The sequence below is a fragment of the Pomacea canaliculata genome, linkage group LG11 (assembly GCF_003073045.1).
Source record: "Pomacea canaliculata isolate SZHN2017 linkage group LG11, ASM307304v1, whole genome shotgun sequence".
Taxonomy (NCBI): domain Eukaryota; kingdom Metazoa; phylum Mollusca; class Gastropoda; order Architaenioglossa; family Ampullariidae; genus Pomacea; species Pomacea canaliculata.
In genome coordinates this window covers 15,893,596-15,912,414 of record NC_037600.1, presented here as the reverse complement: position 1 = coordinate 15,912,414, position 18,819 = coordinate 15,893,596, and the positions used below count along the sequence as shown (strand labels likewise).

Here is an 18,819-nt window from a genome sequence, read left to right as displayed (position 1 = left end):
GCAGATACGTGTATGCATATACACGATGCTTCTGAAGTATATTTAGGACTCCCCAGGGCACGTGTGAGTAAAAGGCGGTTTGCCAAGAAATGGTAGATGAATGACAGCGCTCGTGCACACAAACAAAACAAAAAAAAAACACACACACAAAGAAAAAAAAAAAGAAAAAAAAAAAGAGAAAACAACAAAAACAAACAATATCATCTTCCTGGCTGTTAGACAGGCGGTAAGAAAGGCAACAAGAGGACACAGTCTAATTACAAAGTCTGCTCAACTTTCTCGCACTGTTTAAAGCAACATCAGAAAGTGAACTGTATGGTGACCATGGTGTCCAGTCACTTAATCCCCAGACACTTCATCCCCGACACTTCATCCCCTAGACTTTTAATCCCCAGACACTTCATCCCAGACATTTCATCCCCGACACAAGAACAATTTCATAGAACATTAATTTACTAGCTTATATGAACTTTAACTAATGTTGTAGATGTTCAAATGACGTTGAAGTTAATAGCATGATTTGAATTTGAATTCAATTAAATTTTTCGCTGACTTCATAATTTTTATAGTTAAGGATTTAGTTTAGGGATTAAGTGTCTGGGGATGAAGTGTCTGGGGATTAAAAGTCTAGGGGATGAAGTGTCGGATGAAGTGTAAGTGCTGGGGGTGACCATAGCCTTCTTCACCGTTCGAGTTTGAGATGGTCATCAAACTGACAAGACAAACATATTGCAGGCATAATGTTGGTTGTCACTGTCAAACCACAGCTGGTGCAAAGTATATATATATACACACACACACAATTATTTTATTTATAAAGAACGACGAAATTATTTGATTCAGAGCTAGTGCTCATACCTAATGAGGAAATACACAAATCTGTCCACGTATATGTTCAGCTGTCTGAATAGATGATTGTAAGAAAGCTTGCCAATATATTCGTTTTCGACAAAAAAAAAAAAAAAAAAAAAAGTCACCCCCCCACTCTCTCTCTCTCTCACACACCAGTCTCCAGAAAAAACACCAAAGAGACCAGTTGTCCGAAAATACTTTTTTTCCTTTCCGTAACATTTACACTGTCTCTGCATACAACGGCGTGAAATAAAATGTATAATTAGGGTGTAAACAGCTTAACTAAACGATATTTGCAACATTTCTCAACGTATTCTTTGTTTATGAACTCCACCTGTAATGTTTTCATAACATTTCATGTAGCGACCATGACGGTAGCAGAAGTAAAAAAAAAAAACAAAAAAAAACCAAAAACAAAACACATTAAATTATTACACAAGGACAAAGCTTTGACATCATAGCAACTGAAACCTAAGAGTATTTTTACATTGCTCATTCTTGTTCTCTTTTTTGATATTTCAGAAACATTGTTAAAAACCATCATAGTGTAACAATCAAAGGGTACATGTCTATAATCAAGCGAAATATTCTGCTCCTCCTCACTTGTACATCCTCACCCATACACGTTGTTCCTGTTTGTTAAGGTGCCCTGTGTTTGCTTACGCTTGTGTTTCTAGTATGTTGGACTGCCCGTTCATTTGTAGTTTTTCATGTACAACGCATTTAGATCACCTCCACAAGGGAAAATGCGCTCTACAAATTCAATTACCTTTATTACTACTGTCCATTACCTATTGCTGATTCCTCGACAGATTGCAGCCATACAGAATCCGGTTGTAAGACCTGCAAATGATACCTTTAACGTAATTAACGAAACACTACCACAAATTGTCTCCTTTCATGGTGTACTGGTCCTCTAAACATATATCTACAGAAGCTCAAAACATTGTAGAAGATATGGTCGAAGTGCACAAGCAAAAGGTGTGGACGGTGCTTTGAGCCTCCCCAAGACTAGTCCTGAGCCACAGCTGTACAAGAATCTGTCTCCCTATACAAGTCCGTGGTTGTACTGTAAACATGTACACCTGTGGCTAGAAGTGTGGAAACTGTAGACTACCTGTCCTTTCCAGTGCCAACGGTACACCTCGACCAGACGAAGTCGTGTGCACTATCAGGCAAAGGCATCACGCGCTACTCCAACTGTCAGCAGGTCCATTAAACATTTTGATTTCACAACAGCCCTCACTGTACTGTGCAGTCATTTATAGTCATTACTCTCATTGCGAATTAGACGCGAATATAATCACGTTCAGTTGACCTTTTGAACTGAATATCAAAGCAAGTGTCTGAAATTTGATATATTGTTATGCCCTCTGCGTATACAGATTTACATCTGCTTAAAGATATACAAAAACCCTGTAGAAATATATTTATAAATGTAAGCACTGGCACAGTGCAGACCCTGTAAAACTCATTACAGCAATTCAAACTAATTTTTTTTTTATGAAGAACCGTTACTGAACAAAGTGACTAGCAAAACGAGAATAAATAATAATTAAAAAAACCATTTTGGCGCGAGACAAATAGGTCTTTTCCCCTCCATATACTCAAGTTGGTGGTTGAAAAACTAACTGTATAGCTTTGCTCCTTAACACGATTTGATGTTAAGTAAATAAGTACACAATTTTTTCCCACTGTTACACTGTGTAAAGCACCTTTAAACACACATATTAAATTGCCATAATCTAGAAGATGGTGGTTAAAAAGACAGCAACAGAAATTTATAGATAAAATTAGCGCATTTATACACAAAAGGAGATATTTAAAAGCATGAGGCGTGACATGTGAAACCAACATTTTTAGTTTTGACCTCTGAATCTCAAAAATAGTATGCCAAATGCAACATGCTAAAAATAAAATAAAATGATCACTCAGTATTTTTGTTTAAAAGAATATATTTTTCTGGTGTTGAATTATTTTTGAAGCAGAAAGCACTCACAAATATGTTTTGTCTCTGGATGCTTTCGTGGCAAAGAATGCTACTGACACTGATGATTTTGCAATGAAGAAAAAATACCAGAAAGTTTCAGTTATTGGTTATACAGTAATGTGATACTTCTTGTGATAATGTACATTTTTTTCTTCAAATTTTGCTGTAATGATGTTTTAATCCAGGTGACTAATATACAGATCTTACTATGACCTCTTTTGCAGCCTATCAGCTAGGGAACCAAAATGTCATCTTTAATAAACATTTAACAGTTTTTGCTCACCGCTACCTTTGAAAAGCAATATTTACAACCTTTTAGAAGATCTAATTATAACCTACAAATACGTGAAAGACTAATGTGAAAGCAGAGTATATTGCAATCAACACTAGTGTCAACTAAGATGCACAAAGCACTCAAAGTCTGCCATTTTGTTAGCATCAGGTCCATTTTATCAATGAAAGGACAAGAACTCAATGATTTTCAAGTTCAAGAAAGGCTGCTGGAAATGTACTAATGCTAGTGTGTGTGTGCAATCATTGTGTATATATATATTTCTGGAATTTAAATGATCACTAAATATAAAGGGCCAACAATAATGGAGTCTTTTAGAAGGCACAGGTTGACAGTTATTTCAAGGCAGCTGAAGTCAAACAAGCTAAGCTTGATACCTTCCTTGAATAATAGTCTACGAAATTTCTTCAGGTAAATTATCCATCGGATTGTTGTTTTAAAAATGAAAATGGATTTAATGTTTAAACTGGGCTAGGTAAGACAATGTTGATGTAGCCCTGAAGGTCAAAGCCAATTTGACAGCATGCTTGTCAATTAGCCATGCACTTGTAATGCTATCTGAACTTTCTCTGAATGTAAGAATAATGTGTTTAACAGCTAACTAAATTTTTTGGAAAATAATTTTATACTCAAATTAGTTTTCAAAAATAAAAAGCACGTAGATTATCAAGCTTACATGCATGCAACATAGACATGTATCAGATTGTGTGTGTGTGTGTAAGATAACTGAAATATTAACACATCACCATCTTCATCTTCAAAAGAAAGAACGAGTTTGAAATCTCCAATAGACGCAGCTGAATCACTTACAACTAAAATATCTTAACTATTTATTCAATATCATTTTCTTCACCTCCACCTCCATCAAAGTGGAGAACATGAAATAAAAAGGTGGGCCATGGATAAATGAAAAAAACAAGTTTTCTCAATAAAAGTGCACACAAATCCCTACACATAGTGTTTATAAACAGTAAAAGAACACATCCAGAAATATGTATGCGTTCATATCTCTGAAACCTAAGCACAAATAGCCTTGTAATCTGTTTACTAGACATCATTGCCACACATATATTCAAGCATACTTGCTGTAAAACTATTCCCTGCCAGCCTTCTGTGAAGACTCATTCCCTTACTGAATCTCATACTCAAAAGCTAGCATCAATAGTTACAGTCTAGCTTTAAAACCACCAACCGGCCTCCTACCATGTCTGTGTAGTCTTCCCATTATGTCTGTATATACTACATACAGACATGAAACTATGTTCTGGAGTGCGTTGCTATTTCTTCTTTGTTTCTTTTCTTGGGTGAAAATGCCATCATGCTAAAAGTTAAAAGTTCTTACATGCCTTATTCATCTAGCCAGTCTAAACACTAATTCACTGCAAATGATTTCCCACTGAAACTACCTTGCCCACTCCTAACCACAAAACTAACCCCTGGCATAAAACTGTTAAAAACATCAATGCCCCAGTGTTAGTGACAGTGTTCATTGATATCCACAACCATAGCTCTGCGCCAGCCAAATAAGAAGTAGCCACAGCCAGCACCCAGTATTATGGCCAGACACAGCCAGACATTGAAAGTCATGAAGACGAGCATGAGGCAGTAGCTAAGGAACACCTGCAGCATGTGAAGCAACGTCTGCACCACGTGAGAACAACTCAGCATCTTGGCACTGTAACATCACCATACATATCCACATTAATTAATAATAATGATTAACATCATGGGAACTACTCAGTATCTTGCCACTGTAACATTACCACAAATAACAACTTCATGTTTTGATCATGAAAAACTAGAAACAAGTGTGGAAGAAATGCTTACTTTGAAGACTGCAAATCTATTTTAATTACCGTTATCAGATTAAATTAAAATGAAGCACTGAAGAGAGAACTGATTTGTACACACTGATTCAAACAGAGGCTCGATATTCAGGATGCACAATAGGTAACTTGTTTCACCTGATACTTGGTTCCACAGTTCCAACCATTTGTTCACGTGAATTAGCTGAAACAGATGGAGTGTAAACAACAGCACTACGAGCTGCAGCTCGACGTAGGAGATGTTCTCGAGTAAACTTGAGTCCTTCATATAGGATGGACAATGCAAACATCACAAAACATGCTCCCACCATACCTGTCAGAAAGAAAGAAAAACGACATCTCAGAATCTTTTTGTGGTTAGTTTGCTGTTGCACTAGTTTGACGAAATGGATGTAAAACCATTGACAAGCTTGTTATGACCAAATATTAATGATTATAAGCAGCATATCTGTTTTCAGTCATTGTTCTATTCAACACACCAAAATTTATGGTCCCTTAAAAATCTAGTTCAAAACTAACTGCAGCTTATGACATAACAGAACACAAAATTTATTACTTTTATGATTTCTTAAAAGCTTTTTATAAATACCAGTAAAGTGGTATGATAAGATAAAGAACTCTACAATATATGCTACTGGCATGATGAGGGTGCGTGCTTCAGCACTAAGTTGAATCCTTCCATTTCGATGAAAAATGTGAACAGTTAACACTGTAACAAGCTAACAGTTATAAAACTTTAACAATGGAGGCCATCAAAAAAATTAATTGGAATCTGAAAAATCTGGAAAAATCTGCAAAGAAGCTGCATTGTTAAGCCACAGGAAAAAAGGCACCACTTAAAGTATGAAATTTATGGTATTTGATATGTTTTAATTTTCTATCTCACAGCACAAAGCCTTGCCAGTTTTGGCTAATAAGCCAAGCAACGTGAGACGTACACTTCAGCACTTTATGATAACAAGATAGCAAATGCATAATATATTGCATGGAACACAGCATAGCAATATCTCATAAACATTTTAAAATTCATTTTATAAAAATTTCCTTCCACACTATATTACTTCCCCCCCAAAAAAATTAAACACATTCATTAGAAAGAATTTCTAAAAAAACAACTAATGGTAAGAAATAGGATGGAAAATAAGCAAACATTTGAAAAACCCCACAATTTTTCAGGATAGGTAAAAGGATAAATGACTGGATTTGGTGCTCATGGTAAAAACAAAAGCAAAATGTCAAAAAGAGTGATTGCATGAATCGCTGATTTTTTTCGACAGTGCAAAAGTGGAAGTTGGGGATGTTGGAGTGAGGGAGCAGGGAGCTTAAGTGCATTGTTTTCACACTCAGTGTGGCTTCAATACTTTTCTCTCAGATGTAAAAAACCCAAAAAGTTCTTATTATACTTTTCAGGTCTTTCTAGTGGCTAGAAAAAAAAAAGATACTGGCTTACTCCTCAGAAAAATAGGGTAATCTAGAACTCACTAGACTCATTCATACCTAACGATTTTTCTCTCTCCCCTTTCCCCATGGCATCTGTTTACAGGGCAGGCTGCCTTGCTGTGATATAGCTTCAGTTGCTGGCTCAGTGTAAAACACTAATTCCCACCTCCCACCCAAACCACATTATCAGCAAAATATTCCAATTATTTGATTAAATCTTATAATGTGGTGAATAATTATTTTTTGACAGTATTCCAATCACACTCCCACACACACACATGTGGTAGCCTCACCAGATCCTGAAGTTTTCTGAAGAAACCAGAACACCAAATATAAAAAGAAAGAAGGAATTTCAAGACACTGAATTTTAACCTAGTTTTGAAACAATTGTATGTGGAAAGTGACAGCTAGATATAACGCACACACATTCACATACACTCCATCCCCTTTCCCCACCCACCACAATGGCAGAAATGAACCTACTAAAAATGGTGTCTTTCAAATATTTTAAAAGTTAAATGATCATGAACCAAAAAATAACTGAGTTTCAGTGAACTTGCCTGCATATCATACACAGATTCTTGCATATGCAATGTTTTCTTTGATGACGTCTACTAGATCTGCCATAAAAGTATGTATTGTAACTATATGTGATGTCTACAATGCTGCTTTTCACAAACAAGCATTCTGAACAGGCAAAAACATTGTAGATGATGAATCAATCCAAAATCATCATTGTATTTTTGTTTAATTTTAATGATTGGGAGACTGTACAAGTACAGATGGACTTACCTCCTGTAGTGCTTGTGTAAGCTTTTTCAAAAAGAATATACTCTGATACCCCAGTATGAAAATACATCTGAAAAGCACAGGCATTAAATTTATTTTGAAGATTTGGCCACTAACAAAGAGTACTGCACAAACAGGAACTGAACATACAAAAGTGTCTAAGGGTAAAGCAAACATCATGAATACAACAGTTTATTTTCTAGCATCTCTACACATTAAATGAAGAAAGAACTTTAAGCTCATCAATTAAATTATATATATCATTAAAATATATCTGAGCTCTGTTGGAAAGAAGTACATATTGTAAGCCAAGAGGCTAAAAAAAGAAAATAAAGAGAACAGGAAGACAAGAAAAACACACCTGCATCATGTGGTTCATGTCATGCCCCATGTGGTCGTCAGGCATATTATGGTCACCATGGTTCATGGAGGTGTTGGGGTGCATATGATGGTTCATGGTTGTATTCATAGGCATCAATGTTGTTCCATGGTCATGGTCATGATCGTGATTCATTTTCTGGAGTGAAAAATAAAAATTTCTTTTCTATCAATTTTTCCGATAATTTTATACATTCATTCCTTCTACTTTCACATAGGTATCTACAATTATTTAAAGAGCAGGAGAAAAAGCAAATTCCAAAGTATTGTAAAACTTTTGTTTACATCGGTACGACATTATCTAACAGCGTCATTATTTCATGGCTCAATATTGATCTGTAACTGTTTATTGCAGATACTGTTTTGGAAGAAGAAAATTATTAATTCATGAAAAATCATCTGAAAACTTAAGAGACATTTAAAAAAAAATCCTATATGCTGAAAAGAAAGGACAATGTACTGCGGAAACATAAACAATTCACTGAATACTTTGTGTTGCAATCCATTTTCTTTGGGTGTGGGTCAGGGGAGTTATAACCAGTTAGAACATCTTGCCTTTCATTAAACTTACTTGAGGGTTATGTGATATACTGAAGCTATCCTTTTTTCATCTCAATAATTTAAAAAGTACTTTACAAACAAATGCTGTAAAACATCTTCTGTTAAATATTTACACCGTTGGAAGATTTGGGACTATTGTTGTAAATAAATGAACAAATTCAAAGCAAACAACAAATGCTCACCACCATCACAGGCTAACAGAACTTCAAACAGGAAAAACTAACAAACAAAAGCATAAGGAAACAGAAGTCGTTTTGGGCTACAAGAAAAAGTGGGGGATTAGACAACACAAACAAGAGAGAAGAACACAGACAGGCTGGGAAACAGGTGGGTTGACGTTAAAGGGAAAGTTGAGTGACTACAGGCTAAGAATTCACTGAAGGTGAACAGGTACAAACACAAATTAACATTCTAACGAGAAGTCTACACGATCTGATTCCTCTCTTCCTTCATGCTCTAAGTAAAAAACAGAAAACTTGCACCTTAAATAATCTGTCAATGGTAGCAACAACCAGATATTTTCAAATAACAGTTACCAATTGTTTATCACCAAATATACTCAAAAGTATTATTTTAACAGTCAGAATGCAAGGTTCACCTCTACTTTCACAAAAATTAAAAAACTCTTTGATGACTGCAAATATGTTTAAATGAACACCACAAAAAAGCCTCAAGGAAGTAACAGAGGACCTCAAGGATTCAGCAGGAAACTCACAGCACACTAAATACAAAGCACTGATGATACAACCAGCTTTCAAAGGAATGCTGAACTGGAAGGATCTCCTGCTGCTTTTATTTCTGCTGGGAACTACTTTTTAATATATATTTTATAAGTACTATTTTTTATACATACATGCCTGCCATACAAAATACTAGATACAAAAAATTATTAAAATTCAGATTAAATGAGGGCTGGTTTGTAAGGTCTATGGTCAGACTTCACCTAAGCCATGTTTTCCATTTTAACTTAAAAATGTTACCGATAGTTGGTGTGCATATATGGTCTTGAAAATGAGTCCCAAGTCGCCAAAGCCACTCTCCCGTTTAGTCTGAATAATAGACTGAAACAAGCAACTTAAGACTTATTTTCAAGCCCTGATCTCTTGTATCTGGGGCTTTCACATACCATAGTGAAGAGCGAGCCATAAAGTATGAAAGTGCTTACTCAGCATACTAAATATGTGAAGTGTGGCAGAGTTCTACTTATCAGGCCTTGTATATGGCATTATGTCTTCACACATGTAAACAGGGATCGCAAAACATCAGTTTTAAGGTCTTTACTGATGAGCTCCTCTCCAAGTCAAGGAGACTAGTGACATATCTATTTTTAAGTCAAGGTTAGTTTAATGAAAAATTGATGAGCAGCTGGATAAAGATTTAAATACATGTACCATTCGTTGAGTATTGTTTCACATTTACTGCTCCACTCCCTCCAATTCCTCATCTAAGTCACCAAGTTTTTCTTCATTTATTGGTAATCTACAGTGAAGCTTATACAAGCTCTACCTTTATCAATCTTATCACCATCCAGATCCTCTTATGGTCAACCCAAGTGAAAAAATGAGATCAAGCTCAAATTTGCTAGTAATTAACTGAGATTGCAGCTGTTAACAAATCTGTTGTAAATTTTTTATTTTTTTTTAAAAAGAAAGTAAAAGCATAAATAGAATAAAATTTAAATTCATTAAAAGCATGAATGGACTGATTCTTAAATTCATATTTCTGACATTACTGAAAGAATCACCTAATCTGTGAGCTGACATTTATGATGTCATGGAAAACAAAGTCCTAAACTCAGATGTATCCTTTAAACATACACATCTGTGGTGCAATCAGTGTTACAGTAACATCTGAAAATTTGACATAGTTGTTACCCCTACCGATCTCAAAGTTCATCCAAGAATACAAGCGAAGCAGCAAAATGTTTGTGTGCAGTATCCAGCTCATGCACTTTTACCAGAAAAAAAGACTACAATAAAGTGAATGCCCTTGTGTAATAAAAGTCTCTAGCAATGAGAAAGGAAACAAAAAGATGTCAAGGGTTGTTTTATGACTTGCCTGCTAATATAGAAAAATTTAGAAAGGACCATGATTTGGTAATACTGAGAAGACCACTCAAACATGTTGAGACTGTCACTGGAGACCATAAGTGCCATTCAAACCTCTAGAAACACCAGGAGACACTTTCCCTGGAGTCTACTGGAAAATGATACATGCAGAAGGCATAAAAAGCTACAGAACTCTCATGCAGTATTTGTGTTAAGGTATAAAAAAAAAGTACATACCAAAAAGCAACAAAGGTGCATGAAGCAATTACTGAGGAATATTTATATAATTCGACATCGGAGGCAGACTATGATTGAGGCCTTATGTGTAACCTGATGCACGAAGAGGAATAGACAGATAGATTTATAAAATTAAAATAAATTTGAGGGGAAAAAGTCTCTGTTCAATCTATGATATACAAATCTTTGAACATTGCAGTGCAGTTCTTGTACAGGTTTAGGACCTTGTTTTCCCCTAACATCATAAATCTCAACCCACTGATTGGGTGAAGCTTTCAGCAATGTCAGAAATATTAATTTAAGAGTCAATTCATTCATCCTTTTACCTTCTTTAAAAAGAAATTAATTAAAATTCATTCCAGATATTTGTCTCAAACTAGCAATAGCTATATATAATTCCAAGGTGGTTAATAAGAATGATTTGAACTACTTCCTATAGTTCCTCTGTCATTTTGATAAGTCATCTCCTCAGTAAGAAGGTGTAGGAGCAAAAGTGCAGAACACATTCAAACCCCACCCACTCACTCCAACTTCCTAAGGGAAAAAAAGGAAAGGTATGTAAGGTGTAAATCTGATGTGTTTTCACCTCCACATAGAATTGCAACTAGTGTCAGCATCACAGCTTGCATGTTTGTGAACACAAAGCACTTGGGCATGAATGCAACTGGCAATGTTGTGACTGAAACAAAGTAGTACAAGTGTGTATCTGTATGCACAAGTATTGTGTAACGATCTTTTCACTGGTCCTGTCTCTTGCAGGTGTCATTTCACAAAGGCCATTTAAAACAACAATGGATCACATGCAGAAATTCAGTCTAACAAGAAGAAGACACTTACATTGTAATTCTTCTCTTTGCAATATACATTTTAATGACTTCTTATGGATAATACTTGTTGCATTATCAAAATGTTGATGATTTGTGGCTATTATTGCTTGCCTGAAACTACAGTTTGTGTAAACATATGACATGGGAAATTGGGAAGAATGGACAGACAACATGTGTGTTTGCATCTGCAGGAAAAAATGTTGTTTATCTTTTACTTTCAGTATTCCTTCCACTCACAAAAAGATTTTTCTTTTTTCCAAATATCCAAAAATCCAAAATATCAGTGTAAAGTAATTATTTTTGGAAAAAAATCCAGGATTGTTTTTATTTAAAAGCAGATCATCTTTTTAGAAACAGCGATTATCAGTTGGGACTGAATATATCTTTCTTATATAAAAAGTTGTTCCTTCAAATTGAAAAACATATTAATCCCAGCAAAAAAGAAACTGTGACATGCTGAAAGCTGCATTTGCTTTTTTCAAATTCAACTTGCTGGTCCAGGTTGCTGAAGTACAACTTTTGAAAAGTTTGCTTTATCATATGCTAAGCATCTGGGTAAAAGTTATTTTCTGTTGAAAAAAGATGAATTAAAACTTTTGTTCTAATCTGCATGGAAGAAGAACTGTTAGCTGATGAACATTAAAATCTCTTGCTTCAAACAGTGATGAAGTAAAAAGGAAAAATATCTCATTTCTGGAAATGGCAGGCTTTTTGACTCTACATTTAGTCTCATGTTTCAAGGCTTAATCTGGTCCAGGGGTCAAGTTACAACAGCCAGTCCCCTAAGAAAAGATTAGGAATAACCTCGAAACAAGGGCATGCCTATGTATTAGAACAGAGTCCTATGTTCAACAAAGTAAAGGCTTGAACAGCATATCTCTGCTGTGATAGTTTGCTACATATGATTCTTTCACGAAGACTCTTTGCATTAATTTAGAGTGTGATCAATTATAACAGACAAAAATAACTGTAACCTACAGAAATTCATGACATACACTATGAGATATATTCTGCACAGATTTCTGTTAAAAATAAAATTAATACTGCATGCAAATTAAGATTCTTTGATTGAACAGATGTTGGCTTGTCCATACCATTCTTAAGTTATACTTATGACAAAGCACTTAGGTTACAGAGTTTCTTCATTAAGCAAATAAAAATCAGTCTCATAATTACCTTTTTTGGTGTTATATCTTAAAGAATAACTAATGACAGGGCATTCAAGTGATTTTTTTGTGCTATTAACTTTGATAATTATGGATCACTAACAAAAACTAATGACCCAGCAAATGTATTACCCTTATTTACTAAAAATCACAATAAAACAATGCAACTGATTTCAGAAGAAGTTTCTAAGGTGTAGTAATTCCCCCGAGTGGTGTTCTTTGATAAAAAATTTAATGTACAGTAATCCCTCGTTTATAGTGGGAGATGCTTTCCAGAACCACCAGGGATAAAATCTGTGAAATAGAAACGGTATATTTATTTGTATTTATACACTATATTAAGACTTTATAAACCCTCCCCCATACTTTTACACTATATAAACCTTTCCCATTTCCTTAATAGCCATTCCCACACTGTTGTTTACAATTGTGAGTAGGTATGAGTCTCAGGCAAGCAATGCTGCTTCTCGTTTCTGAGTAAATACATACACTATTTACTGTAATTCATGTTAATTTTATTACTTATAATATTTCTTTATTGTTAGAATTAATATCAATAATATCTTTTTATACTCTTTGGGCTTTTTTCATCTAAAAATTCATAAATTATATATATTTTCCACCGATTAAATTTTGCAGAAAATCTGCGAGGAAGTGTAGATCCGTGAATCATTTTTCCCATTAATTTCTTATAAAAACCCACTAAATAGTGAAGCCGCGAAAGGTGAAGAGCAAAGTGGAGAGGGATTACTGTATTTCTGTTTACAATATAAGGATGCATCACTTGTATATATATGTAGAAATATATGCTGATGACAGGTTGCAAACACTACACAAAGATTTAATCTAATAACAAACTGATGAAAACCTTTGTACTATTGTTCATATCCCTTTCCTGCAATCAACAAATTAAATAAGTAATATATTTCCTAACTACAGAAGCACTGAAGTAGGTTGGGTTTATTAAAAACAAACAACACCAACAACCGCCTGCTTTTGTTAATCAGCAGATCGATATTTAAAAGAATGTACGAATAAGATTTCATATCCGGTCCTATGATTTTGTTGCGCTGAAATATCTACGAGTATCAATCTACCTGTGACATCGTGCTAATGTTAGCGCTTATGGTTAATTAGTCCATCATATGTTCTGATGATCTGCCCTTCAAACCACAACACAAACACGAGTATACAAGTTATACCGACCTTTCTCAAAGGCAGAATCTGGTCAAGAGAATGAACTTCTTTTCAAAACCTTAGAAAAAGGCAGATGTAAGCTGAATGTACAAAGATAAGCCTACGTGTCCACCTCGTGGATCTCAAACACTCCTCCCACCGCCTCTGTTTTCACGACCCACAGGCTTGTGTCGTCACTTCCGTGTCGTCTGCGCCAACCAAAGGTGCGTAACTCTGAACTGTCGCGCCTGCCAAAGGGGTGTAACTCTGAACTGTCGCGAGATGACAGACCATCAGAAGCAGAGAACTGCTATCATTAGCTGCTATTCCGTCATGTACGTGTTTACGTATTCACTTAAAGCGTCCTGCTTGAAAAAGCAGCTCGCGTCACTCAAACCACGGCTTTAGTTCTGTCCACCCTGAGTAAGTGAGAAGTACAGTGTACCATTTTGCCGCAAGGTGTTTTGGTCCCGTTGGAAAGCGGCTCACGTCACTCAACCCCCTTTTTGCCCACCCCAGGGAGTTAGGTGCTAGGTAGGTTAGAATAGGTATAGTAGTTGTATGTGTAAATTATGTAAATAAATATATGTCTTTGAACTTATTTACCTGTGTGAGTGTTAGTCCGAACGAATTCTAATGTGTCGTACGTGTGTCCTCGTCGTGTGAATGAGGTGAGCGTGTATCACTAGCGCGATAGAGATTTGTGGTGTCCGTGTAGTGGTGACACAGCAGCAGCACAGAGAACATCCACGAAGATCCGTGGAGCTGACGCACCGAAGAAAAGACACTTTTGTCAGGGAAAGAAAAGCAGGGTATTTTGTGGATTCCAAGGTCGGCCGAGTGCGGGTGTGTAGTGGATTGGGAACAGAAAAAAAAAATAAAAAATAAAAAACCCACAACGCGAGGTAGAGACTATATAGACAACGCACCCGACAAACGAGAGCTAGAACTTTTAGTGGAAAATTCTCCTTGGGATCTTCCGTTCTCTTCCTTGGAACACCAAAGAGGAACGGACTGATTGGCGCTAGCCACGGTGTTGGCTTTAGCGAGGGATCGACTTTAATTGTCAGTCCGGCTGCACTACTATAACTTATAGAGCGCCGTTCACAAACAACTCACTGCGATTTACAAAAATAGCACATTATCATAAAAACAGTACAACAAATTGCTGCATTATTTAAACAATAGACTTAAGTCATGCTATCAAAAACAACGGAACATGGGCACCTTCAACGACGATGCATGTCTCAGCCCAAGGAGAAGGTACAACAAAAGCAAACATATACCCCCCCCCTCCTCTTCCAAATATAATATGTCGGTGGTCACTTTTCAGTACTAGGAAAAGGTCTATATGTTGACGAGCATGGGGAATGAGCTTTGCTCTTGTAAGTAGGCCCAGTGTTACGCTGTGTTGTATTGAGTGTATAAGTGACTGTGTACGTGTGTGTGTGTGTGCGAGAGAGAGAAGATATATATAGCTGATAGGAATTTAAGGGATCAAGTTATTTACAATGAGCAATTTTAAGTCATTAATTGAACTAAACGTTCTGATTTATAGGTGGCGATTATAATTATGAGCTTTTAAGTGTCTCCGTGTTACCATTTTTATTGTGTGTCGTTTATCAGAAGTCTGTGAGTGGAGGAAGGGGCGTAACTACAGAAGTTCATGTCTAGGAAGATTGAGCAGTTATCTCCAATGGTGGCTCGTAGAATACAGGTGAAAAAAGTGAAGGTTGTGGATATACATAGTTGTCACTGAGGGGACTGAGAATGGGACAATCTGTGCGACTTATCAGCAAGAGAGAATCACGCATAACGTGTGTGATTTGTCAAAACCAACAATAGGAAACGAAATAGAGTTTAATTGTTAGGACGATCATCAGAGAACCACACAATCCGCTATAGACTTTAGGTCCAAGGAAAAATCAAAAAGCCTGTAAGCCTTTTGACATTTGTCTCCCTTTTCTGTGATGTAAGTACATAGAATGTGACATTTTCCCCTCCATCTCTTCTTTCTCCTTTTCTTAATTTTGGTTGTCATATGTTTATACTATAACTATAGTTATCCCTCCTACCCTACAAAGTTAAGTGTTTACAAGGAAACACCCACAAACACATTCGCCTGCCTTAATACCTATACTGAGTTTGTCTACACTGTGGTGCTGCCGTTTATCTGCATCCTGATGCTGAAGGCGAATTTTTTCCCTTTCCCACATCACAGTCAGTAGGCCTACAACTTGCACTAAATGTTACAGATTCACTTGACCCAAACTCTCACAACCTATAATTAATGTCCTCGCCTTGAAAACAAGAAAAGCATGGATGAATAAGCCTCAATAGTTCATTTCCTGTGTTTTTATTTACCTTGGCGTGTTTAACAGCAGAATTAATGTGCTTTAATTAGGGTGCCCGAGAAAGTGGTGTGATTGATCCCATACATAGTAACACCCGGCCCGTCACGCTTGAGAGCGTACACGGTGTCTCCTTTTTGTAGTTCCAGCGTCACGCCGATGGAGGACACGGTAGTGAGCTGTGTGAGGGCCACGCACTGATCGTTGTGCATGATGCAGATGTTAAACCAGATGCTGCTGTCGCTGATTGCGTTCAAGTTGAACACGTAGGTACCAGACACTGGCGCAGTAAACTGCCCTGAAATGAGAAGTTACGAATGGACAACTTTACTGATTCCAAAGGGCAGTTATAACATAATTGGAAACGTTTACACAAAATGGTAGTTACATGAAAAGACAAGTGGTGCATCATATCGGACAAGGTATTATTACAATGTAAATTTTCAGGAAATCGTCGACTGTCAGCACCAGCAGCTCGATGTGTTCTCTGCACGTTCACCTAATGTAAATACGTATGTTGAGTTCAGGAAAAGAAAAGCAATACAAAACGCTCTCCACTTCATAAATCGATCAGGGGTGGGAAATGCTTGTATACAGTCCGCGAAATCATTGGATCCGGCCTGCCATGGCAACCGCAGATTTCAGTAAATCTATAAGTTTTTTTCATAGCAACATATTAATAAGTGACATGATTATCAATAACGTAAATTTTTAGTGATATGCAAAGTAATGTCCATTACAGGATAGACAAGACATATATACGAGTACATGACGGGACAGACACGTATACTTCTCGTCGACTGCCCGCGCTGTATGTGAATGATTTGCATGTGACCGTCAGTCCAAGCAGAGAGTAGACCACTTCCATTTTGCTGATTTCGACTATTGATTCGTGTGGCGTTCTTCAACCATGTCGGGTCTTATAATTGAGAAAAATAAATTGCGTGAAAGATCAAAGTGACTGAAAATGTAAAAAGCGGGAACGAGACTGAGCAAACACATACCTGTGGCAGCATTGTAGCCGCCACCCACGTTGCTGATGGGGTTATCAAAGCGGAGAACCGTGTTCTCCTGCAGGTTGGGGTGATGGTAGTCAGAATATTGGGCGAAAAAAGAGACAGCGTGTTCTGCAAGATGTCGAAAGGAACGCAAATGAAAATCACAAAGCAGGCTAGGTTCTTTTTTTCTTTATCTTTTTATTGGGATTGTCAGAATGCAGACCTCATGTCTGAATCGATTCTGCACATCAGTCGCTTTTTAAAGGAGCCTCTACTCTAGACTCTTGAGTATTAAGACCATATCGATCAACATACATATGTTGAAAAATGTAACTATCGTGAAATATGATCCCAAGACCCCTGAGCACCTTTTTTTTAATATTCAACAACAATGTCTATCATATTTCTATCTTTAAAAATTATATCTGCAGCCATTTTTTTCATGAAACGAGGACAAGCAGCTGTTAAAAATTCTGACGGCGCAAGCATTGCACGGTTTCTCTACATGCATGATGATATCTGCTGCTTATCTATTCTCGATTTTGTGCCCTTGAATAAATGTAATTGCCAAGCATCCCAAAGAAGACGAAGAATAACTAACAGCTCAGCCGAAAGCAGTTATCTGCAATGTTATCGACACTAACCTCACACAATCGAGATTATCATGCTCACTGATGCATGTCTTTTTCACAGTTAAGCTGCAGTTACAGAAGACCAATTTTCAATAATAGCTACATTTGGATTTTATCATATTATCTTAGATTGGTAATGGGGTAAAGAACCACGCGAATCCTTCAGAACTGCTTTTCTTGAATGGTAATCTAAGATGTCAAAGTCCAGGCAGGAAGTACCAAGAATGATGATCGACAATCCGGTAATTACTGTTAATTTAGATTGTCATCTTATGAACAACTGCCTTCCCTGTCCTCACTTACGATTTTGTTGCTGGGTTTCCAGAGCCTGTAACTGGGCCTGGAGGTTGTTTATCTTCTGGCTCAGAGCGGCCACCAGCGTTTCCAGGGGGTCGAGGTCGTCGCTACGCCTGATCGAGCGCCCCAACACCACGGCGTGCAGCGACGACAGCAGCAGGATGAACCCGAGCCCAGGACGAGTCATCTTCCTTTTCGTTTCACTTGTCGATGACAAAATGCTTTTTCCGTCGTCGATGAGCCCCACCCAAATCTGCGCCCAATGCACTTGGCAGGTAGATAATGTCTACTGTCACGTGCCACAAGAACATGTCGGAAACGTCAGCAACTTTGTTCCCCTCTCTGCATTGTATCTAAAGAGATAAGACATCTATATAGGACGCTCATAGGGGTGGAAAGGGAAATCGTCGTCTAGACAGATAAACAGCTAGATCACCTGTCCTTTAGACAAACTTTTCATCTTGCATAGACCAAGCATAATCAGACATTTGTCTGCGGAAACATCGCGACTATAGCCATTGGTATACAGTTCTCGCTGTATGCTATAATTTAAACTTTACCTGTGCCATATATCGTATGGTGCGATGGTCATGTGAAAGTAGGGGCGTACATGATTTGTTTTTTTACTTTATGTAGACACGGATATGTACATATTTGATGGTTTAAAACTTCAATTGCTTTGTTCCTTTTTTTTTATGTTGAATTAAGTTTGTATAACGTATATAAATATTCATGTTTTCTTTTCTGTCTATTGTACTAATACTTTTTCTCGTCATGGGCATCGGTTATGTCGTTTCGTACCATATAATCATGCCATTCATACCCTCAACCCCTAACACATTCTCTCGCGCGCGCGCCTTCTGGAATTGAGGGACATCCGGAGTTGTGTTACCTGTGGGTTGCCATAACTAAGAGGTCGGACTGTCACGGCGCGAGTCGGACACATCGGTAGTCTGTGT

The 18,819-nt window shown here is 37.0% G+C and overlaps 2 protein-coding genes across 2 annotated transcripts; both read right to left on the bottom strand.

The window, feature by feature from the left end:
- Positions 1–1,036: 1,036 nt before the first annotated feature.
- Positions 1,037–13,775, bottom strand: LOC112575650 (high affinity copper uptake protein 1-like). The gene is made up of 5 exons (XM_025257626.1): positions 13,613–13,775; positions 7,551–7,706; positions 7,193–7,259; positions 5,099–5,273; positions 1,037–4,809 (listed from the first exon to the last, which is right to left on the bottom strand). The coding sequence occupies exons 2-5, from the start codon at positions 7,701–7,703 to the stop codon at positions 4,608–4,610; spliced, it is 597 nt and encodes a 198-aa protein (XP_025113411.1). The 5' UTR covers positions 7,704–7,706; positions 13,613–13,775; the 3' UTR covers positions 1,037–4,607.
- A 2,142-nt stretch (positions 13,776–15,917) lies between these two features.
- On the bottom strand, positions 15,918–18,175 carry LOC112575476 (complement C1q-like protein 3). Its single transcript, XM_025257372.1, has 3 exons — positions 17,867–18,175; positions 16,938–17,060; positions 15,918–16,231 (listed from the first exon to the last, which is right to left on the bottom strand). The coding sequence occupies exons 1-3, from the start codon at positions 18,045–18,047 to the stop codon at positions 15,969–15,971; spliced, it is 567 nt and encodes a 188-aa protein (XP_025113157.1). The 5' UTR covers positions 18,048–18,175; the 3' UTR covers positions 15,918–15,968.
- Between the last annotated feature and the right edge of the window lie 644 nt (positions 18,176–18,819).

Excerpts from the sequence above, each read along its gene's own strand:
- LOC112575476 (XM_025257372.1), bottom strand. The coding sequence starts at position 18,047 with ATGACTCGTCCTGGGCTCGGGTTCATCCTGCTGCTGTCGTCGCTGCAC. Across the intron at positions 17,061-17,866 it reads GGAAACCCAGCAACAAAATC|AACACGCTGTCTCTTTTTTC; the intron begins GTAAGTGAGGAC and ends GACATCTTGCAG. Across the intron at positions 16,232-16,937 it reads CGGCTACAATGCTGCCACAG|GGCAGTTTACTGCGCCAGTG; the intron begins GTATGTGTTTGC and ends TTCTCATTTCAG.
- LOC112575650 (XM_025257626.1), bottom strand. The coding sequence starts at position 7,703 with ATGAATCACGATCATGACCATGACCATGGAACAACATTGATGCCTATG. Across the intron at positions 5,274-7,192 it reads TTACACAAGCACTACAGGAG|GTATGGTGGGAGCATGTTTT; the intron begins GTAAGTCCATCT and ends TCTTTCTGACAG. Across the intron at positions 4,810-5,098 it reads ACTGTGGAACCAAGTATCAG|TGCCAAGATGCTGAGTTGTT; the intron begins GTGAAACAAGTT and ends GTGATGTTACAG.